This window comes from Chlamydotis macqueenii, chromosome 3 (genome assembly GCF_036417535.1).
Source record: "Chlamydotis macqueenii isolate bChlMac1 chromosome 3, bChlMac1.mat, whole genome shotgun sequence".
Classification (NCBI taxonomy): domain Eukaryota; kingdom Metazoa; phylum Chordata; class Aves; order Otidiformes; family Otididae; genus Chlamydotis; species Chlamydotis macqueenii.
In genome coordinates this window covers 7,712,899-7,736,857 of record NC_141558.1, presented here as the reverse complement: position 1 = coordinate 7,736,857, position 23,959 = coordinate 7,712,899, and the positions used below count along the sequence as shown (strand labels likewise).

Genomic DNA, 23,959 nt, shown 5'->3' with positions numbered 1-23,959 from the left:
GTTAGAAAAAGTAACTGGTGCAAGGATTAGAACATATTGATTTTCTGGCTTCCGGGAAGGCAAATTGTCTTTAAATACAGGTAGTGAGAAGAAAAAAAAAAAAAAGTATAGGAAGAAATTGAACAGAATACCTGGGGAGCTAGGTGTCGTAGTTCAGCCCTGATCAGGACCAGACTACGCAGTCTCTCTCTCACTCCCCCCACCTTCCGAGAGAACAGGGAGAGAAAATATAAGGAAAAACGGCTCGAGGTTTGAGATAAGGACAGGGAGAAATCCTTAAAGTTACCGTCATGGGCAAAACAGACTCGACCTGGGGAAAACTATTCATTTATTACTACAAACAGCAGGATAATGAGACAGAGAACAAGATAACCTCCTCCCACCCCTCCCTCTTCCCAAGCTTAACATTATCTCTACCACCTTCCCCCCCTGAGCGGCACAGGGGGGAAGATGGAATGGGGGTCGCGGTCAGTTCATCATACGTTGTTTCACGCCGCTGCTTCATGGTCAGGGGAAGAACTCCTCACATTCCTCTCCTGCTCTGTTGTGGGGTCCCACCCCTACGCCACAGACCTTCGTGGAACTGCTCCGGCGTGGGTCATCTCTTCCACAGGGTACAGTCTCTCCAGAACGGCTGTCCCAGCGGGCCCTCCACGGGCCCCGGCGTGGGGTCGTTCACGGGCTGCAGGTGGATCTCTGCCCCTCCGTGGACCTCCATGGGCTGCAGGGGGACAACCTGCTCCACTATGGTCGTCACCACGAGTTGCAGAGGAATCTTGGCCAGGAGCCGCATTACTCCTCCCCCTCCTTCTGAACTGACCTTGGCGTCTGCAGCCGTTCCTCACAACAGGCTGGTAGATGTCTCTCAGGATCCTTTTTTTACATCTTATTCACTTCTCATCTCCTCTCCACTTCTTGCAGCCGGGCTGGACTGAGTCGGGCCCAGTCGGCTGCCTGGCGAGAGGCCAGAGGGTGAGGCCTGCAAGGCCCATGAGGCCTGCACCTCCCCCTCTGCGCCTCTGCCCCCACTCAGCTTCTTCCCATCTTCTCTTCTCTCTCTTTTTTTTTTCTGTTTTTTCCATTCTTAAATACGTTATCGCAGAGGCGTTATCACGGGACATTCTGCTACCAATCGGCTCGGCCTTGGCCAGCAGTGGGTCCGCCCTAGGCCTGGCCAAGTCCACTGAACAAAGGGGAGCAACTTCTAGCAGTTTCCTACAGAAGCTACTGCCTTAGCCCCCCCCCCCACTAAACAAAACCACGACACTAGGGAAACTGTGCAGGAGATTATAAAATGGTTATAGGGAAGTGTGTGGTGGGAAAACCTCTGTATCCCAAGTCTCATATCTCTGGAATGGCTCAGTGAGAATTTCTCCTCTGCTGGGACAAGCTAGCGTTGCTCTATTGACTTTTTTGAGGCTCAACGGATTTACCCCAGCTTAAAATCTGACCTTTTGTGTCCAGATAGCAAGGTGGCATAGAACTGGGAGAGATCAGAGCAACACTTCCTAATCTCCGTGAAGGCTTCTGAAGCAGATAAAAAGGTAGCGCTCCTGCTTTGCATTCTTTAACACTTTAGCAGAGCAAGCAGGATGTTGAAGTTGCTCTGAACGAGTTCAGAACAAGGTTTAGAAGGTCTTAAAAATGCAGGTGACACTGATTTGTGTTCTGAGAGCTTAAATGATTGAGATATAAGCAACCCAAGTGAGACGTGGCCCAATGCACTGAGTCTGGTAGCACTGTCACCACAAAGACAGAAATGGAGATCATATCTGGGCACCAGCCTAAAAAGGTTCTATGGGCTGTTAAACAAATTAGGGGTCAGATAACATGTTCTCCCGGTCACTGGGACAAAGCCTGTCTGCCTCAGGGTAAAAACATACATTGTGCCATAGCTAGAAATGCTCACTCAACTTCTTGTCGTGTGTGAAAATCTGTGTCATTTTTATGGCTGTGCAAAGCATTAGATCATCTCAAAAAAAAATGACAAAGATTTGTAGTTTAGATTTACCTCCCCTCTTTATTAAGCAATACCAACAGTCAATACAGGCCTTGGAGCTCACCCAGAGGAGGTTTGGTATTTGATTTGAACATGCACAGTGCATCTCTCAAATTCAAACTTGACCAAGACCGATGTGTTCAGACACGCAGCCTGGACCTGCAGTCCGTGTTATGCCACAGCTTGATGTCGTGCTCTTAACCTGGGAAGCGTTTGTAGCAGAGATCATCCTTGCAGCACGGCAAACAAGGCCTTTCTCTTGCTTTTTTTTGCTGCTAGTGCTTCACCTCTAGCCATTATTAGATTACTAAATAGAGAACCTGACACAGAGCTCAAGCTAATGTGAGAAAATAGAATTGTGTGTATCCATGCATGCACCAGTTGTGAAGAATTGATATTGCTTACGTGTTTGTTGGGTATAGGTATCACCCACCTTTAGGCTGTACTACAGCAGTATCGGCAGTATCTGCCTTTCCCAGGGCTATCTGTGATCTTCCTACTTGCAACAGGAAGGCTAAAAAAAATAAACAAAATATAGTATTGTTGGATTTCTAGTCAGCAGTATCCTGGGAGAAGCAGCTTTGGCTGCTCCGCTGAAAAAGTTGCTACGAGATGATGTCACCTGGCAGCAGGCACCAAAACACGACGTGGTATTGCAGCAGCTAAAAATGACAATCTGCAATGCACCAGTACTTGGGTCCTGTAAAGCAGTTCCCTTCAAAGAGACGCAGCTAAACACTCTGAGTTCTGGCTCCTTGCAAGGCGCGCTGTGCCTGTACTATGCACGTAATTTGGTGTAACAGAAGTAGGAAAAGTATTACCCTGAAACAGAAGCAGACTGCCAGGTGTTCAGATCTTTGCAGAAAAGGCTGTTTACTGTAAGGAAACCACCCTGGTACTAACGGCGGATCACAGGAGGGCTTGCTGGTTCATTTGCAAGCTGTGCAAAAATTTAAAGGCGGGTTTTTTTTTCCTAGAGAATTGGCTCCTAAATACCAACCGTACTGAGCTTTGAAACGTGTGACCGCCTCTCGAAGAGGGCCGTGAACAAGTAAAAAAGTGAAGGTCTGTAAGGACAGAAGGCAGTGTGTAATCCTCCTGCTAGTAGGTAAACGGTAGGGCACTTGGTGCAGGAGAAAGGCAGGGTGTTGTTTTGACTTTAAAAGGCGAAGCACCCAAAAATTGCAGATATATGCACGGAACTGAACTACCGGAATTGTTATGGCTGCCTTAGACTTTTGATCCAGCAAATAATATGATAGCTTTAGATACCTCTCCTTCACCAAGTACTCGGGGTGACATTGAGGATGGGGTCCAGGCAGCAGTGCCCTTTATATAAGATATAGAAGATATATAAGATATTCATTCATTACTGCTTACAAAGGCAGAGAAGAGGCTAATATTGCAAACCTGCAGAGAACAGTGGGCTTGTGCTCCATCCATGAAACCTGAGTGGCAGGGCAGACACTGAAGTCACGATTACATGCCACAACCTGCTTGACATGAAGTTCTCCACTGAGCGTTTTCGTAATTGGAAAACTTGCTTGTAGTATAAACAGAGTTTTCCCCAACATACGGGGTGTGATGGACGAGTGAAGTAGCTGTGCAAGACAGCAGAGAGATAGCTTGCGTGGTATTGTTTCAAAGCTGGTGGTCAGGAGGAGCCACAGGTTCATCCTGAGCACCCTCACCACGCCATGATGTCTACGAGAGGAACCACTGATGCCAAACAAGACAAAACCAAAACTCAGCTAAGCCTTTGAGCTTATCGAGAAAATGCAGTCAATGACTGATCTCAGCAAAGGCTCCTGTATCAAAGAAAGACTCAAAAAATTTGAAAGCCATAATTTAGGAGCACATCATAAGCTATAAAGCACAGGTTTATTTGGAGCATTAGCCAAGGTTATGGACATAGAGGAGAAGTCTTCATCTGAATTATATATGGGTGGAGACTGAGTACTGATCATAAAATCATAGAATAGTTTGGGTGGGAAGGGATCTTCAGAGGTCATCTAGTCCAACTCACCTGCAAGGAGCAGGGACATCTCCAACCAGATCAGGTTGCCTAGAGCCTCATCCAACCTGGCCTTGAATGTTTCCAGGAATGGGGTATCCACCACCTCTCTGGGCAACCTGTTCCAGTGTTCTACCACCCTCAGCTTTAAATTTTTTTCCTAATATGAAAAAATGATGATGAGGGGATTCTCATTAATCTAAGTGTCCTGTCTTCAGGGCAGATCATTAAGTTGAAAGCAGTAAAATGATGCCAAAAATGGTAGATGGATTTGGTGAAAGTGGTGTTTTTTACTACACAGTGATACATGTTGTGCTAGGTGGATACTTATAATAGACAAAATAGGAGTGCAGTGTATGGTGCTCTGTGTCTCCAGGATACTGCCTGAGCCCACAGACTGTGCAGAGCACGTGAGATGCGAAATGCGACGCAGAACATGCTTTCATGTGGTTTGGTCCTAAAACGGAGTTGTGGCTTAAGCGTGCCTGGCTGCGTCCTAAGCGGTCTTTGGTCATGTGGGCAGGCAGAAGCTCACAGGTAGACAGTTGTGTTAGAGAACACAGATTAGATATGCCAACAAATTCAAATTCTCTGCATCCTTTTTCTTGAAAAAGCCACAAGTAAACTTGTTCTGCCAGCAGAGAGATTTATACGCATGTCAGTTTTGGGTTGAATCAGCAGAGTTTTTAGAATTTATTTGAAGCTTTGATTGTGTAAGTTCATTGGTTTTATGTGATTTTCCATTTTATTTCCTTTTTTTTTCATGGCAACTGTTTGATGACATGAACAGCCGGAATGCTTACCATTCAGACGAATGATTTCCAGAGACTCAGTAGCCTGGGCGATTGCTGCCCTTGTGAGCGGGACCGCTGAACTCCCTGTGCAGGCAGCCAGTAAATCTGCAGATACGTGTTTGAGCGACAAAATGGTACACAGGACTGAGATAAATTAACTCCCACAAACCTTTTTCTTTGCTGTGCAAAGGGGGAAATGGAAGCAGCAGCCTAAAGGAGTGGAGCTTTTACATGTTCCGTAACATTACGTATTATGGGTTACAGAGTAAGCCGTGTTACCTGGTCAGGGAAAATCTGTTCAACTATTTTTGAAAGTGCTGTAAAATACCTCTGAGTGTCTGGGTGAGTGATTATTTTAGGCCAGATAACTGTATCTCTCTCAATTAAATCTCAGCTTCTTTGATCCAAATTTTAGGTCAGTTCTGCCTTTCTTTTGTCTGGTTTGGTTGTCTGGATACTTGGATTTTATCTGATATGCCTTTGCTTCAGCACACTCCTTATGAATTTTAACTTCTTTCTTTTCCCTTCATGTTTTCTCCTTAATATCTCCAGTGTCTTTTAGTTTGGATGTAGCTAAGGAATACTTGGTGTTAAAGAATTGGAAAGGTGGTAGTGTTCATGAACTCTCTAGACCTCATCAAAGCTGAATTTAAATAGTTAATATTAATATCTGAAATCAAAGCAATGTATTCACAGTAGAATTAAACATATCAGATGGACATAAGGCATATTTTTATTTTCTAAAGCAAAATATTTCACTCTTTTATTCTATTCAACTCTGAATAGTATTTTCCTTAGAATTTTGGATAAAATGGAGCAGAACAATCCTTTATTTGTCAGAAAATATTTTCGTTATTATACAGAAAACCATCCTTTGTTAGTGTGATCATGATGTATGTGTTTTAGCCATTTGATCGTTCGGAACAGATTTTTACTGACTTCATATGTTAAGTTATTCATATAGGATGCTACATTTTCAGTTACAGTTACTGGGATGATAAAAGATAGTGCGACCCGTGACAGAGTTGTCTGGTCTGCAGCAATTCCTCTGAGTTATGCAATGTATTTACTTTTACGGATGATAATATTACACGTTTTACTGTAAAGTCTGAAATCTTCTGGCTTTTTGTTGCTGGTGTAATAATACATTTGTTTATGTAATGCTTCACTGTTTGGTCCACTCTCAGCTTCTGTTATTTTCCACTCTATTGTACTATTGAGGTATTTTTGGCAATGTTTAGCTTTGTTGTTTGTGTCTATGGACTGACTACTATTTCTATTTGCAGTATCTAAACCAGCTTAATTTACAGTGTCTTTGGCTTGCAGCAGTCCTGAGCATGCAAATGCTTTTGCTTTTGGAAAAACATTATGGTCTGTGCAATCCATCCTCAGATTCCTGCTGAAGTCGATGAGGACTTTGTCTAAACAATGCAGGGGCAAACCCTGCACAACATCAGGCACAACTGATCCGACAAATCCTGGGAGCAAGGACTGGGATCCAGGTCTCTGTCCATCCCACTGACCTCCCCAATCACTATGTGCTTAGTTTTCTCCGAACTTCGTCATTCTCCATTTCCAGCTACCATACAGATTCAAGTGGGAGCACAGAGGGTGATGCTGTTGAGTGTTTGGTTGTCCAGTGATGAGAATACCATCAGAAAAGGTGAAGGACATGGGTTTAAATTCAGGCTTGAGGTGGACTTGAACTCCTGGTGCCCTTGGCAAGTGTTTATGATAGAAAAGGTGGGCAGCAGCACCCTCTCTACCAACCACCCTTTAAAAAGGATGAACCTTTCTGAGGCTTGTGTCTGTCCTTAAAATAAGATTCAAAGCTCTACACCCAAAATAGATGATGCTAAATTCTAGGAAGAGATGAAAGAGCCACCTTGTCCTGATGGCTGACTACAGGCTGCACTTGACTCAGTAGAGGCTTTCTGTATCTCACCTTCTGGAAATGCCTGTTCACCTCCATTGCCTCTATAAGAAACTTCTGATTCTTTTTCTGTCTTCCAGTTCAATAAAACTCAAGGGGGAAGTCACTAAGAGGTGATACTCATCTAATTCTCACCTCTTGCTCTGAGATGTTTCTTCTAAAACATTTATTTTGCATTCTCCTTGCTTCTTCCCTTCACTAGTCCAAGACATGAGTGGCTTATTAAGTAGATGAAAATTGATACAGGCACTTGGAAATTCCTATTGTTCTCCAGAGAGACGACTGTCTAACGTCCAGCAGAGCAGTGCCTGAGATCCATCTGTCGAGATAACAGCTGCCACTTTTTCCATAGTTTGTTTATAAGATCACCGAGATCAAAACTCAGAGATGGAAAAGAACTATTTATAATAACAAACTGTGCTGTTAATAACTTCTTTCCACTGTGGCTCTAAGGATACTTTAAAGGCCTACTGAATGAAGCCTTTCAAGGTACCTAAGGTAGAGTATATTAATTAATAATATTATTGCTGGATATGCTGGTGACTCTCTTTCTGACCTTGGTGAAACTGCGGTCTTTGTTTCACAGGGAATAAAATGAAGGTGAGTTATACTTACACAGCTGTCTGGTGACAGAACCTATTCTTTTTGACATCCAGCTTTTTGCTCTGATCACAAATCTATGCTGTTCTGTATTCTTGCAGGATTCTGCTCTGAGGAATAGTCCCGAGTGCATTATTCAACTTAGTTTTAAATTACCGTGATCCAAGTTCTTAAACTGCTACATATATTTTAGTACTTTCATTAGTATCAGGGGGACTGTGCTGGTTTACACCAGTGAGAATCTGCAACACCAGGAACGATGAACAAAAATAAGAAACAAATGTGGCAAAAGAAGAATTTTGTAGCTAATATTATTTTAGAACATGCTCTCAGAGTTTACAGGCAGAGTGATATTTATGACATGGCTAGGGTCTGCCTTGGAGCATGTAAAACACTGTTTACATTGAAAACAATACTGCAAAAATACTCTTTTTTTTTTTTTTTGTGGAAGCAGATGCATTCCTAGTAGGTGGGAAGAACAGACTATACATCTACAGAAAGATTTGTTCCTTTGATGAGAGTATCTCATATATCTTTTAAATAGACAGCCTAGAAAAAATAATGGTATCCAAATAAGACATTCTTCCACTGGAGTGTTGCAGCAAATGATAAAGACCGGTTAGCAAAATGCTGGTTTTATCTGGCCTTAATGGTAGGCTGAACTTCTGACAACATAACTTGTTAATAAACCCTTCTCAGGGTCATTCAGAGACTGGAAGTGGCTTTTATCTGCAGCGTGTTGGCTGTATGTATGACTATACAGTAAGTGACTAGGTAGGATGAGGTAGATCTGTGGTCACTGAGTCTGAAGGACCTTAGGCAACATAATCCACAGGAAGGCATTTGGTACGCAAGTGAAAACCAACTTGGTTTGAAATTGCATTTTTTTTCACTAATCTTTACGGTGATCAAGTCATTTTGGATGGAATTGGTCTCAACTGTCTTGAGCTACCTAGAAGTCTGTGGTCTGTCCCTGTCAATGGAGAGAGCACAGCATCTAGATACCTGTCCTTCTCCACTCTTGAGCAAGGGATTCGTTCCTTGAGTCAAAGAGCAGTGTGCTTCACCTGATTACCCTGGAAACTGTGTGTGGTACACTGAAGTGAGGCCCCCATGGTGGCCCCAAATTGGTGCCAGTGAAGTCATGTCTCATTTTCCCACGTGGAGTCGCAGGCGGGAGGAGACAATTCCGCAGGAATTCTCCAAACGCTTGTGAAGGGAGGGGATATTACATAATGCCGTCTGGGAAGGTTATGCCACGTCTCTAAAATAAGACACGTTACAGGAATGTCTGATCAGTCTGGATCAAAAATTTGGATACCCCGGATAAAAAGCATTTAACTTCTACGTTATGTATGTTGTATGTATGTATGAGATCATGATGGAATGGCAGTGTCTGCCTCTGACTTATTTAGAGTATATGTAATCTTGGCATACTGACTGTGCTTTCTTACATGGCTCAGTCAACACCCATTTTTATAAACCATGTTCTCTGGTTGCATCTTGTATGTGTGTCTCTCTTTTTCGAAGAATGTTTTTCTTTTTCTCCTTATTTGAGAACAGAGTAGTTGTTAAGTCCTTTGCATGATGTTAGACGACTGTTGTGTTTGTCAAGATGAATTTCAGCAAGAACACTCCTCTGCGAAGGAGGAGTGTTTTATGCATTAAAAAAGTTGGATGTGACAAAGGACCGGATAAACAGGGGCCTGTGGGGGAGAGAGAGTATTCATTCACAAGGGATGTGGGAAGAAGTGTTATTTTTCACTTTCAAATGCCCCAAAGGCCAACATACCGTTTTAACATCTTGGTGTGAAGTGGTAACAGGTTAAAAATATACTTTTACATGCTCAAATGTGTTGTCTCTGGGTATGCATAGCCTCCTAATCCAATGCCCTACTAGAAATGGGTAGCTTTATCACAAGACTATTGCTAGCTTAGGCCAAGGGAATCAGAAGTGTTGCCCTGATAAATTAAGATATCCGCACAGATTTTATTCAGAAGGAAATGGAAGCAGTCTAGACAGTTGAAAATCAAAGGATGCCCACTCTGGGAACAGCTCATTATTAAAGCACATCTAACTGCTGATGCACTGTTGTTGTATTGGGTTGGGAAGGTGATTCTTCTGGAGGATCACTCAATATCCCCTTTCCCTGAGCAGAGGAGGAATCAACTACTAGAGAAGCTGGTTCTTTTCTCTCAGCCTCTTTCAGCAAGCACTTGATCCAAAACTCCTCTCTCGTGTGGTCTCAGAGCCATGCTCAGAGAAATGTCTGAAGATCCTTTTCTGCTTTCTGTGGTGTATTTCCTGCACCCAGAACCACCTTGAGAAGCTTTGGTGACCTAGCTTGGGCACTTCTTGTGCCGTACACTGAAAAATAGGTTCACCTAGTTCAGTGGGTTTAACTCCCTACGGAAGTGCGTAACTTCCAGTGGAAGGTCATCTGCGCACTTATATAGTGCTAGAGGCTAAAATGTCAAATCCATACTGCCATTGCATAGGCATCATCAAACAAAAATGGAGGGGAAGGAAATGCATGTGTGCATTGTGGCATAGGATGAGGCTGAGAATGAAACCAAGAACTTAAAAAGTATATTAATTGTGTTGTCCTATTATCTTGGTGCACTAGATGGCCAGAATTCTTTTGTCAAGCTCTGCTGCGTGTGTTCGGGTGGGAAATCTTGCAAGATGACTTCTTTGCATTGCAGCCGTGCTCTTGGTGCTTCTTGGCTGGTACCAGAGGGCAGGGACAGAAAATCCTAGCCCGGTCAGGAGCGCTCCCTCACCCTCTAGAACCTGTGTTACAGGACGTGGTGTTTAGGGGTAGAGATGCAAGAGATGCAAAATATTTCTGTAGTAATACATTCTCTCTAAAATGTTGCTTTAGCCATCTCTTGTCCTGCTCGTTAGCATACCCAGCCTGACCTGATTCTGCCATGCCTATTTAAATGAAATTTGTCTTATACAGAGCATGTATATTTTACAGCTGAACTTTATAATAATAAGAGAATCAAACCCTAAAATAAAACGACTGTTTTAAGGCAACAAGATACCAGAGGAATTGTTTTGGTCTCCTTACAATTCCTGTAGAATATGTTTATTGAGCCTCATATCTGCCTTGAGAGTAAATCTACTTTCTCTTCTCTTTTAAAGATACGCAAATCTATAAATCCGTTAGGACAGAATAATGCCTTTCAGCAGAGTGAACTAGACAATTGCATGTAATTTCCCTGGCTGTGAAGTCAAGCTAAGTGCAGGGCTCTTTCATATTGTCTTGTAGTCGTACACAACGCTGATATATAGTGCGTGGTAATGCATTATTGAATAGTAGTCCGTTGTGTCTTCATTGCATGCTGTCAGCCACGTAATAAATAATTGATTGTGTTGCTCTTACTCCACATTAAAGATATATGAGTAAGTAATACATGAAGAAAATGAAGCGGCAAAGTTGCCTGTGTTGAAAAGATCAACCATTACTGAAGAGCGCTGCGGTAACAGGAACTAAGTGACCACCACCACTATCCATTTCCCATTTCTGTGCTTCGAGGCAGTGATGGTTTGTCATGGCAACAAATGGCACATTCAAATTATTGCTGTTGCTTTTTTAAACAAACAAAAAAAATTGTGGTAAAGAGCTGATATGCTGCAGAGATGCACTCTCCAATCTCTTCAACTATTATCCTTCAAGACTGAAAATTCCCCTAAAAAGATTAATCATTTTTTCCTTAAGTGCCTGTAAACTGGCAGAAAAAATGCAGTCTAAGCCAGAAAGTCCTTTTTTCCTCATAAGGCTATGTTTATATTAAGCAGAGGAAGAGTAAGCAGGGAAAAATTGAGTGGTACTAAACCTCTGTTGATGAACCTTTCCCTTGAAAACCCACTCTTCCCTTCTCGGTTCAGTTGTCAGAGTCCCCGTGCAGGACACAGTGAGATGGCCCACTCTTCAAACATAGAGTAAGGAATGAAAGCATCCTCCAGCTCACGTTCAACACTCTTTATTTCCATTACAAGAATCATCATTTGTGATTGAAACAATTTTCATCCTTAAATTGATGAGCCACCAAATTTCTCACCAAAATAGTTTGCTTTGGAAGTCAAATCAAGGAAATCAAAGAGGGATACGCTACTTACTGCGTGGTTGTTCAGAGGGAGGCTCATGGCCAGGTGTAACTACAGGTTACAGGGAGACATTCTTGTGATGAAAAGGTGTAAAACACTGAACTACATTTTGAGGTAATAATGAAATGGCAAATGAGGCTGTAAGAGGCGTGAGATATCCAGCTTGCGCAGATCTGGATTCTGATGGAATGAACTGGAGAGCTAGAGCCATGTTAGGTCCTCTAGGATTTCCCTGGGAAGAAACATGAGGCACTGACTGTATTTGTCTGGAAAAGTGTTGCTCAGATCTCTCCATTTAACACTAAAACATGTGGGAACTTTTCTTCTTTCTGATGGGAAACTGCAGAGTTTTCAGGTGTGTCAGGCGTGAGGCTCAGCCACGAGCTGGGGAAGAATGCTACTGAATGCAGAGGAGTTGTCCTGCATTACCACAGTCTGTCAGAACTGAGACCTGGAGAGAATGATTCTGTTTTAATGTAAAATGTCGACGAAAAGGCTTTTGTGCAGTTTCTAGAAACTTCCCAATAGTATGTTTTCCAGACTAAAAGTTATATTAGTAATAGTTAGAGGTTATAAAGAGTGGAGGGGAAATCAGAATTTCCAGCCTGTGCGAAATTCTGCCGACAAGCTGCTGACATGTTTTGATAGTAGAAACAATATATTTTAAGGAAAAAAAAGGAAACATTTGAGATCAAAAATTCTTACCCTATAGCAATGCTAGCTGCAGCAAATGCTGCCTCCGAGAGTCCTAGGACCCAAACCAAATGACAAGTCTGTAACAGCACAGATTTATTACAAGGCATAATTGGAAAGGGGATTGCATTAAAGGGCATCAAAATATAGTCCCTGTCCTGATGAACCTCTGGTCTACACAAAATGAAACATGATAGTGTCCTAGAAACACCTTCTGAATATCTGCCCCTTTTTCTGCTGCCAACATATGTTCAGAAGGTAGCTGTCTTCGAGTGTATGTATTGCCTTTATGTTTTGTAGGTAACTACAGTTTGAAAAATAAGGTAATTGAGTACTTTGCAGATGAATGGCACTGGTTTTTGAAAGTCATTCAATTTATCCCCTTGATACTCGTGAAGTGAGTACCATTGTACAGGACAAAAGGAGAGCAACTAGTGAAACCAAGACAAATAATTCAGTAAACACTGAAGCCAGTGAAGCCTAGGATGCAATTTGGTCTACTTCATTTAGGTATGGATGAATGAGTTGATAACTCCTCACTAGGGCCATAAAAAAGCTGGCTGTCTAGCGTTTAAAATTAATGTTGTTAACTTTTTAACTTTTGTAAGTTAGTTAGCTGGGAATGATAAACAATTCTGGGAGGTTATTGCAGTCCTAACATTTAATCTAGGCGGGATGAATCATTCTTGGAGATGCCTCTCTTTCTCCATTAACTGTAGAAATAGCCTAGACAACAGATTGAGACGCAGTTTCCACCTTTGAGGTGGCTAACATTAGCAGTGAAATTTTACAGATAAATTCTCTAGATTCAGGCACGTAAGCTTGACAAGCTATCTGTGAAATGCCATCAGTGTTAGGTCTCTCCATCCATCTTTGGTACAGATAATGGTTTGGGCGTGGGTTGGGGCATGGTTTTACTGGGTCCAGAGGTGTAAGTTAGGTGTCTAAATTGCTGGCTTCTCTGTGGAGTTGTTTTTTGGTTGGTTGAATTCCAAGCTGAATTTTTCTCAGCTGGAAGAACCTCCTTGTAAAAAGAAAACTAGGCTGTGGTCCAGCTGCAGCATTCATGTCTTTCCATTCCTGACCCCTCCTCAGTAATACAGGTTCTCTGATAACAAAGATAGAGCCTTTCTTTTGGTAGAAGTGCTTATGGAGTCTTTTTCCTACACAGATTTCTTTTTGTTAAATGCATAGCGTCTTTATGTCAGTATGAACCCTACTCCTCTGTGAAACTTGGCTGAAATTGGCCAAAAGATCCTGAAGTTGTAAGGCAAGTACAGACAGTGTCGTTAGCCCTCTCCCCTAAGGAAACAGATTTAACTGATGTGATCTTAGCTGAGGTTGACTGACCTCAATTCGGTAATTCATGTTAAAAAAGTAGTGCAGACATACCTGTGTTTTAATAAGAAATAACCACTTGTGTTAAACTAGATCAAAGTTTTGTTTTCACTGCTGGTTTAGCCCAAATGGCGTTGTATTTTTGGCAGTTTGGATGGATCCCTAGTCATGTTCCTTAACAAAATGATTTGTCTACTCTTTGATCTCCAGCTTCAGTGAACTTAACTTCAGTGATTCAGCAGGACCCGTGATCTGAAACGTCTGCTTCCCTACAGCCACCTCATTTTTGACACCTGGTTGTTAACGTAAACACCTTGTAGATCAGAACATTTTCAATTCTGCATAGTAGTCTGATAACTGAGTTTGTACAATTAATTATTTTGATGCAATGGTGGTTATCTTTCAGAATCAAATGTGAGGTTATTATAATGAGTAAGTGCATAGACATCTGGATGTCCGTGCTCAGTCAAATGTCTTATTGATAGTTCTGACTTTGCAAAACAATGCCATTGTTCTGTTACAGATTGTGGTTTTTTTTCCTCCTTGTTAGCTAGACAAATAAAGGTGCTAGCAGGCCAAAGATGGGCATCCATCCTTGTTGAAGAATATTAACCAAATCAATTTTTTCGCAAAAAGAAAATCAATTGATGCATTAGCAAGAGAGAAAACAAAACATTGTGCTGCTTTAGCTCCCAGGAGCCTGAAGAGTCAGCTCTAACTTTCAGAAATAGAGAGATAAAAAGGATCTAAAGTTCAGATCTAAATCCGGATCGGAACTTCTCCAGGGCACACGGGGACTCTGACTCATTTCTAAACTCGATGTGCATTTAAAGGGCAGTCATATAAAAACTGACCCTCTTGCCAGAGCTTCGGCAAGTATGGGCACATCTGACTCTTTGAATCCCAGTTTGTTCTCCAAAACCAGTAAGGTGGGGTGATGACAGTGGAGGTTATATTTCTGAATTCATCGCCTGATGAATTTTCAGCTGGTGCTGAAAATAGGGTGTTGCTGTAAACATAGGAGAAGTCTCTTTTCTTCTACATGGCCTAGCACATCTTTTGTACGCTTTTGATGGACAGTTTTTATCTGATATTTGTCTGATATTTATCTGACTAGCAACCTCATGGGCAGATGGAAACATTATTTTAAATGGGAAACATTGTCCATTAGCTGTTGTCAGGATCTCTGAAGAGTTAATTCTGATTCCGCTGCTGGTTTTGATGTGTGATATTTAGTAAACCATCAGACCTTTTGGCTGAGTATTTTAGTAGGATTTAGTTACAAAATGAAGTGCAAACATACTAAAGTGTTGTGGAACTTTGCATCTGAATCTGAACTTCCAGGCTGAGGTTATTCTGCCTCCTTGGGCTCCTGTGAAGGATGATTAATGTTTGCATATTGCTTTGAACACGCAGATGGTAATGACAGTGCTAAGTTTTAATATTAAAACTATTAAATATTGGGATTCTGTAATAGTCTCCTTCCATTTAATAGAATCATAAGGTTTTATGATGTGTTTAAAAATAAAATTGCTGTGAGGAAGGACTACCATTTAAATTGAAGACCAAATACTTCAAAAAGGATGATATGATATGCCGGAGAGTTCCCCCCGAGCTGCTTCTCCCTGCCTGCCCTCCTCCGTACGCAGGCTCTGGTTGGCTGTAACTGGAAAGCCTTGTGCAGGCCGCTGATCTGACTTCCCAGCCCGCGCGGAGGGGGTTCAGGACATCACTGAGCCGATATGTTGCATAATCTGTGTGCGTACTTGCACTGGAGCATACGTAAAATAATTCACTGTTATACTGTGAAAAACTTCAGGGATATGACAAGCGCTAATGGTGAAGGTTGTGAAACGTACCTTCTGGGCACATTATTCTGTAATTTTCCTCCTAAGGTCTTATACACATGCACACGCGTCTCTGAAGTACCAGCTTGGACAAATGTTGGACTTGATCAACAGCTGATTTGCCTCAATATGGCATTTGGCATTAATGTTGATGGAAAATGTCTAGACACAGAACCCCGCTGGAATGAGCAAATGCTGTGTACTGTGGCCTTGGCACGGTCCCCCACAACATCCTTCACTATAAATTGTAGATATGGATTTGATGGATGGTCTGTTGGGTGGATGAGGAATTGGTTGGATGGTCACATCCAGAGGGCAGTGGTCAAGGGCTCAATGTCCAGATGGAGGTCGGTGACAAGTAGTGCCCCTCAGGGGTCTGTTCTGGGACCAGTACTGTTTAATATCTTCATCAGTGACATGGACAGTGGGATCAAGTGCACCCTCAGCAAGTTTGCAGACAACACCAAGCTGTATGGTGCAGTCGACACACTTGAGGGGCGAGATGCCATCGAGAGGGACCTGAACAAGCTCGAGAAGTGGGCCCATGTGAACCTCATGAGGTTCAACGAGGCCAAGTGCAAGGTCCTGCACATGGGTTGGGCCAGCCCCAGTATCAATACAGGCTGGGGCTGAATGGATTGCGAGCAGCCCTGAGAAGAACTTGATTGTGCTGGTGGATGAGAAACTCAACATGAGCTGGCAGTGTATGCTTGCAGCCCAGAAAGCCAGCTGCATCCTGGGCTGCATCAAGAGAAGCATGGCCAGCAAGTTGAGGAGGGGATTCTGCCCCTCCACTCTGCTCTTGTGAGACCCCACCTGCAGTACTGTGTCCAGCTCTGGTGCCCCCGACATCAGAAGGATGTGGACCTGTTGGAGTGAGTCCAGAGGAGGCCACAAAGATCATCAGAGGGCTGGAGCACCTCTCCTGTGAGGCCAGGCTGAGAGAGTTGGGGCTGTTCAGCCTGGAAAAGAGAAGGCTGTGGGGAAACCTTATAGAGGTCTTCCAGTACCTAAAGTGGGGCTTATAAGAAAGGTGGGGAGAAACTCTTCAGCAGGGCCTGTTGCAATAGGACGAGGGATAACTGTTTTCAAATAGAGAGAGGTAGATTCAGATAGGACATAAGGAAAAAATATTTACGGTCATGGTGGTGGAACACTGGAACAGGTTGCCCAGAGAGGCGGTGGATGCCCCATCCCTGGAAACATTCCAGGCCAGGTTGGACGGGACTCTGAGCAACCTGATCTGGTTGGAGATGGCCCTGCTCCTTGCAGGGGGGTTGGACTAGATGGGCTTTAAAGGTCCCTTCCACCCCAAACCATTCTGTGATTCAGTTCGTTACTAGAAGGCCAGAATGCCATCATTACTGCCTTAACTGCTAATGGATTTGGAGACATCTGTGTCTAAGCTAGTTGTTTGGACTTCCCTTATATTCATTGCGAAGAAATAGGCATTGCTAGGATGCAATTCATTATGTCTTAATGCAGATCCCTAGATTTCATTAGATGAATTTCCCTCTGAAAGTTCATTTTTCTCTGTCTTGATTATAGAGAGGAGCAGAGTAATTAGCTCAAAAGTAGTTGACCACATTTTAGAAGCATAAGGGTTGGTAAGACTGATTCTACCCTTTTAGTCTATGTTTTTCATTCTGGCTCATCTCTTTATACTTACTTTTCATTCATAACACTGACTTTTTAAGCAAGCAAAATACGCCTTTTTTTGTTGTTGTTTGGACAATAACTAATGGTTTTCACTGAAAAATAAAACTTGTGTATCAAGCTGGTCTGTTAATGTATTAACTGGTCTATTCCTTCCAGTGCCTCAAGGGGGCTACAGGAAAGATGGGGAGAGACTCTTCAGCAGGGCCTGTTGTGATAGGACGAGGGGGAATGGTTTCAAAATAGAGGGAGGTAGATTCAGATTGGATATTAGGAAAATATTTTTTACACTGAGGGTGGTGGAACACTGGCACAGGTTGCCCAAAGAGGTGGTGGATGCCCCGTCCCTGGAAACGTTCAAGGCCAGGTTGGAGGAGGCTCTGAGCAACCAGATCTAGTCAGGGATGTCCCTGCCCCTTGCAGGGGGGTTGGACTGGATGGCCTTTAACGGTCCCTTCCAACCCAAACCATTCTGTGATTCTATGAATGTAACTGCTTTTATGAAAATAAACTAGTAAGGCTGTATTTTTCGTGTTCAATCATAAGGAGAATGAGTATTTCTCAGCATTTTCTGTCAAAGCTACGCTTAATAATGTTGTTTTCAACCAGGAACTTCCCCAGGTATTTGCTTATTAATGAACTTTTCTTTGTACAGCACCTTGCACAGGAGAGTCGGGGTATATGCCCAGAACAGTGGCACTACCGCGTTACAAAGAAAGGATTTATTCTGGTATATAAATATCAGCCCCACCTTGCAATATCCTAAGTATAGCATTTTGAAAGAGGAGTTACCAGGTACTTTTAAGTTGAAAGCTACCGTAATTACCCACTGTTCGAAAAGACAATGAGAATACTTAATCACAGAATCACAGAATGGTTTGGGTTGGAAGGGACCTTCAAAGGTCATCTAGTCCTATCGCCCTGCAAGGAGCAGGGACATCCCCAAGCAGATCATGTAGCACTCTGTGAGGTTTTTTCCGTTTGCTGTAGAATCTGGGCGTGTGTTCATAATACATGGGTTGGAACACTCTTGTGCCCACCAGTGAGTAAGCTGTTCTGTGACTGTCTCTTCTGGCTGAGTGAAAATACAAATTAGGATAGTAGATTATTCATACAAATGTCCTTGCTATTTTCATATTTTTGAATGCGGAGTCTTTTCCATTCTGTGTGAGGAGTAGATCCATGCAGTTGTGGTGTTGTGTAGAAGTTTCACACGCGTGGTGTGGAATAGCACGTTATTCTAGTGCTCCTGAGTAAATCAAGGAGGGAAGGTAAACAGTCTAAGGTACCAAATATTCCTTCTCGGTATTCTGGTGTAAATTTGCAGGAATAAGTCAAAGAGCTCCTCTGTACTTGCATACGTAGCAAATTTGCCTCAAGAGTTCCCAAATCTTAATCTACATCTCCACCCAAAGGTGGAAAGCTCCTGACTGTGGTGAGCTTTGGACCACAGGTAGTAGCAGCCCCCGGTTACCTGACGCATACTCGGCAAGGACTGTTCCCTTCAGCTAGTTACACTGTTAAAATAATACCTTAACATAAATGGTAAGTATTTAAAGAGAAGTAAACCTAGTCAAATTTATGTGAAATTTGGTTTCTTTTTCTGTAGGCTTGTTTTAGGGAGCTTTTTGTGTTGAGGAGCAGGCCTGGATCAGGCACCTGTGTTGGGATTCTCTCTTCTGCTGCTTCCCACTTGCTCCTGTCCTGCTTTTATCTCCTTAGCTGGAAAGCTCCAGTGTGTGAGCAACAGCTCTTCTGTACGTCTGTGAAATGTTTGGTGCAATATGAGTTATAACCTGTTGCATTAAGAATAATAAGAATAATGTATTTCCATTTTAGAGCCTAAATCACGAGAAGGCAAAGGTAACAATATGGTACCACTGCGTTTGACTCTCCTGCCTTTTCCGTTTCGAATGAGGCTTCAAAGTGAAAATGGAAATGAGCAGCTGATGGGACCAAGACATTAATTTTTCACTCCTTCCCTCCCCCCCAGCGCCTAAATTTAGATGTACCTCGGATTGAAACTGTGTGTCTTGTTTTGACAGGAATGCTACAGAACGGAAAGAAGTTTGATTCCTCCAGAGACAGAAACAAGCCTTTCAGGTTCAAGATTGGCAGGCAAGAAGTCATTAAAGGATTTGAAGAAGGTGTTACACAGGTACAAATAAATTATTCTGGCTGAACTTCAAGCTGGCTGAAGGGTGTGTGAGCATAGCAATGTCTGGTGCGATGGTGACCAGGCCAAGTGGAAATTACCGTGTAGGATACAGAGTGGTTTTCTGGAGTGGTCCATTCGAGCACAGTATTTCCCTCCGTCCATCCAGGGATCTCCCCTACTCATGATGCTTTCCACATGGCATCGTTTGGGAGGGGAGAGGTGAAGTCCCCTCCCTGGGTGCCAGTGTGCCACATAAGCCCCGTCCCTTTCCCATGGGCAGCTCCACAAATGGACAACAGTGGCCTCTGAAATGTTCCAGGTGGCATTGTTTATGGAGTGGCCTCTGTTCAGCTACTCCATAAAAGTCCAAGCTGCCGTTTTTAATGACATCCATGCCCAAGCTACAGATTTTGACCCTTACTGAATACGGTACCAAGCTGCACTGTTAAACTTTTATGATTTCAGTCTCTTAGCTGTAAAACTTAACATTCACTGACCAACCCTAGGCTGAGAAAAAGGAAACGGCCCTCTATTAATTACAGTTTGAGTGCCAGCACTGTAAAACCCTGACAGAGCCACACAATGCACTTCATGGCCAACTCTTGCTGCTCAGGTAGCCTGATCACACTCCTCGCAGCAATGCAGACAAAAAGCAAGAGTTGGCCGTGAAGCATCAGGCTTCTCAGGTGCAAGAGTGAATGAGATCAGGGTGCAAAGTCCTTGTGACTCCCCATTTCCGGATCCTAGAGCTCAGTGTGGGAGGAACCTTCTCAAAGGAGAAGGAACAACTTATAGGAACAACTGTAACAGGAACAACTTCTTATGCTTAAATAGAGAGAAGGGAAGAATGCAAAATGGGAAACAATCCACTGAGGAATGATGCAACCATGCTTTTCCAGAGAGGGATGTAAGAGAAAATGGTTTCCAGCCCTATGGAGAAGCAATGCAAGCATTCCCTTCTCACCAGCCAAAGAAGTCCATTTGAGGAATCCTACATTCTCTGAAAAATACCCACCTTCCTCTCAAGGATTTAAGCTGGGCTTAAATTTTGCTTTGCAATAAGGGCTAAGAGGAGCTCAGGACCCCAGTGTGCTGTAGAAACCAGAAGCCAGTGCAGATAAAGCAACGACAACAAGTGCTGAGTGAATCAGCTTATCCCTTCCTTGAACGCTCACTCTCCCTGACTCCTGTCCCTCAATTAAAAGTGGCCAAAAGCCATTCCGGTAATCAGCGTGGCAGCACGCTGCCCTCCTGCTCCTGCTAGTGGGTCACTGTCTGAGGTCGAACTTGTGGCTGTATCCTTCCACCTCAGGATTTGCAGGGATTTGGGGAGTGTGGCCCTAACTTGGCTTGATTCTGTAAATCTTCCACATAGTGATTTATTTGTTCTTTATATTCCTCCTAATATTGTTTGGGGTTTTTTTGTCTTCTTTTTTCCTTTCTCCAACATGCTAAACCCAGATGAGCTTAGGACAAAGAGCAAAGTTGACCTGCACGCCTGAGATGGCTTACGGAGCCACAGGCCACCCTGGGGTCATCCCTCCGAATGCTACTCTCCTCTTTGATGTGGAGCTTCTCAGGTTAGAGTGAATCTTCTCGAGGGAGTTGGCTGGAGACATCTGTTAATACCCATCTGTTCTTTCTCGCCTTGCCAGCAGCGGGAGAAATCTTCACTGGAATCCCAATCTTCCCTGCTCAAGCTGTCCTGTCAATAGCGCCTGCCGCGTTCAGTTTCTTACGCCTTCCTTCTCTTTTTTAACTTTGTGGTGTCCGTATTTGCCTTCTGTTAGAAGCTTTGCTTTGGGAAAAATGTCTACGGTTGTAACATTTTCAAGTTGTACATTTTATTTAATTGCATGTAAGAAGAATTCACAGTGATGATTGAAAATATATATAAATATAAATATATATATATATTCCTTATTGAAAAACCACTGCCTTACTGTACACTTAACCAAGAAAAAAAAAAAAAACACAAAAGGTGCTCAAAAAAAATAAATCCAATGTACGCCTTGTACATGAACGGGCATTAGCCAAACAGAGTTACCTGCGCTGCCACTTTTCTCAACTTGTACGTTCTGCTTGCTGCTGTTTTAAAAAATAACTGTCTCATTTAAGAATGAAAAGTATATATATATAAAAAACCCAATAAAATCTTGATACTTTACAGTTTCTGTTTCCTGTTTTTCTGCTTTCCTCTGGCCACTGGAATTCTTTCTGGTGTATAAGAAGTTCTTCAAACAGCCATCAACCCATTTTGTTTATTATTTGTCTTCTTATATGAAATGCACATAATTCCATGCGCTGCTTCTGTTATAGATGGCACAGGGGAAGATCTCTGTGGGACCAGAGGTACCAGGAATGTACAAGTAAGGGCTGCTGTGACGGGGATGTTTCCTGACTCTCCATCTCCCCTGCCCGGCTGGTGGCCCCTCAACTCGGGACAAAATTTGGCTGCTGAAGAGATGGAAAGTGATGCTTCTCAAAGAGATGCACTGCTGGTCCAATTCTATGCCTTTATAATAGTAAAACTCGTGTTGAAGTTTTCTGCTGGAGCTGAGACAGGCTAAAGAAGAGCAGAATTATGTGCCTCCTCCTTACAAAGCAAATCAGACCCGTGGGATGATGTGGCCACTGAACATACTGGGTTTTTTTAGGCTGCATCTTCTGATGCTGTTTACATAACCTGCAAACTTACTTTGCACTGGGCTCCTGGGCACTCAGACCGAGCAGTACTTACTTCATTTGATGGTTGTTTGAATGCAGGAAATGCTGGTTCCTCCCCTGGAGACAGAAGGATGCGTAGACTGTCATTTACCTGGTTTTTAGCAGCAGGACTTGATCAGCAAAGCTGCCTCCATGCTGTTATTTTACTTTGCCTGAATTTGATTTTTCACATTTTGGCTTGCTTTTCCCCTTTGCTGTAGAAAAAAAAGAGCATCATTGGGTCACAGTGTTATTTTTATTTAAATTTACTATAAACTATTTGTATAGTTTTCAACTAATGGATTTTTTGGTGGAAACATTTCGGGCAGGTGGTGAGCTGTCTTGTGTGAGTCTGCGTAAGGAGAACAAACCTAGCAGGAGCAGACAGACCACAAAGCTACACAGGCGTCTCCAAGTGATACCTCCTGCAGATGAGAGAGAAAATGAGCCTGGAAAATCAAGACTGACCATGACTACAGCTCTGGATGGTCGTTTTACCCACAGAGCTGCATTTCAGTTGTTAATTAATAAGCCCATAAACCCCATCTCTCACAGACTTATTCACAGAGGGTTGGTGGAGTAATTTTTTTTCTTGCTCCCCTCTCCATAAAGAAACAAAAGGCTTTTCAGGATTTTTTTTTTTTTGGTGGAAATCTAGGATCACTGCAGCAGCAAGGTTACACATCCACATTTCACTGATAGTTCTTCTGTTTAGGATAGGCTAATTTCCTGTTAATAAATAGAGAATTAGACCTGCTAGGGTTTGATGCCCACTACCTCTCCCAGATTGTGTTAAGTAGTCCTGATCTCCTTTGCCAGTGCCCCGGTCTCTGTCGCTCGTCTTGATTTCAGCAGTGGGTTACAGATGGCAGGGTGTGTTGCAGCAGTTGCAGGTGTGAGCTCCTGTAGACGTCTTGGTTAAACGTAACGTAGCCCTGTCACGCCTGGCAGACGCAGGTCGATTCAGTGCCTGGGTCTAAAGCTGCTCCTACGGATGGCCCAGTTTAAATTAGTTGCTCATTAAAAAAAAAAATTTAAAAAACATAAAGGATCTGGTCTGGAACCTTTCCTGAATGCCTTGAAATTGAACAGCAGTGCGAAGGATTGGCTCATCATACCTGTAAGGGCCGCGTGTTCCCTCCGTCATCTCTTGGTCCTGCCACTGGCAACCTTCTGCTGCGTGTAAAGCAATAGGTAGGGCATCGGTCTGCCCTTCCGCTCCTGCAAGGTTTCTTACCACTGAAAAACACGTTCCTGCTGGGCTTTAAGAGCTGATCACATTCAGTCTTATCGTCTCTATCTGCAGAGCTGCTGTGCCCTTCCCTTTTGCCCTCAGCAGTACAACCCAGCCATTACCGAGTCTGTAAAATCCTTATTACAGCTGGTTGATGAAACTCTCTCCTTCATCACCCTTTCTCTGCAGAGACCTTTGGTGGAAGCAGAGATTATTACATTTTTCATGCCAATTTCATTTAAAAAAATCTGAAAGGAAAACTAATTGTGCTTTGTGATGCTTAGGGAAATAAAGTCTTCAAGGAAATGTAATCTTCAGCTCTTTATTTGACTGCAAATGCGTTAATTTATTTAATTGTATCATCGATCAACACAGTACATATAATTATTACCACTATATAATGGATAGGAAAAAATTACTGTCATTGCCTGTGTAATCAGATATGCTTGTTACTAATTTCTAAACAGCATCGACGGAAAAAAAAAAATGACCTTCCAGGCTTAATTTCATGTCCTACTTCCTGAAAAATTAAATGGGAAGTGAACACACACAAAAACCAGCACAGATGCGGGGTACGAGGCTGGTAACATCTGCCTTATTTGCTGCCCCCTCTGCCATTCATATAACTGAACTAATTTCTCTGTCCTTTGATATTACATTTCAAACAAAATCTTGAGCAGACCTCATCAAAACAATCCTCTGGGCATTCGATTTCCATTCCCTCTGTCTTGCAGGTACAAATTATTATTTCATTTTACATGTGCAGGGACATTGAAAGCCCTGAACAGGCACTAGAATAAGAAGTATGAAATGGAATATTTAATGAAAGGCAGCAGCTGAACTCTCAGAGAAATCAAAAGCTGCTGATCT

General features: G+C 42.9%; 1 protein-coding gene across 1 annotated transcript in view; it reads left to right on the top strand.

The window, feature by feature from the left end:
* FKBP1B (FKBP prolyl isomerase 1B) overlaps window positions 1–21,318 on the top strand; it is a 48,223-nt gene extending 26,905 nt beyond the window's left edge. Inside the window, exons 3-4 of the mRNA XM_086744713.1 lie at window positions 19,037–19,149; window positions 20,611–21,318. Coding sequence (XP_086600839.1) covers window positions 19,037–19,149; window positions 20,611–20,739 — 242 coding nt within the window. The 3' untranslated portion in view covers window positions 20,740–21,318. The remainder of the gene's footprint in view (window positions 1–19,036; window positions 19,150–20,610) is intronic.
* The last annotated feature ends 2,641 nt before the right edge of the window (window positions 21,319–23,959 follow it).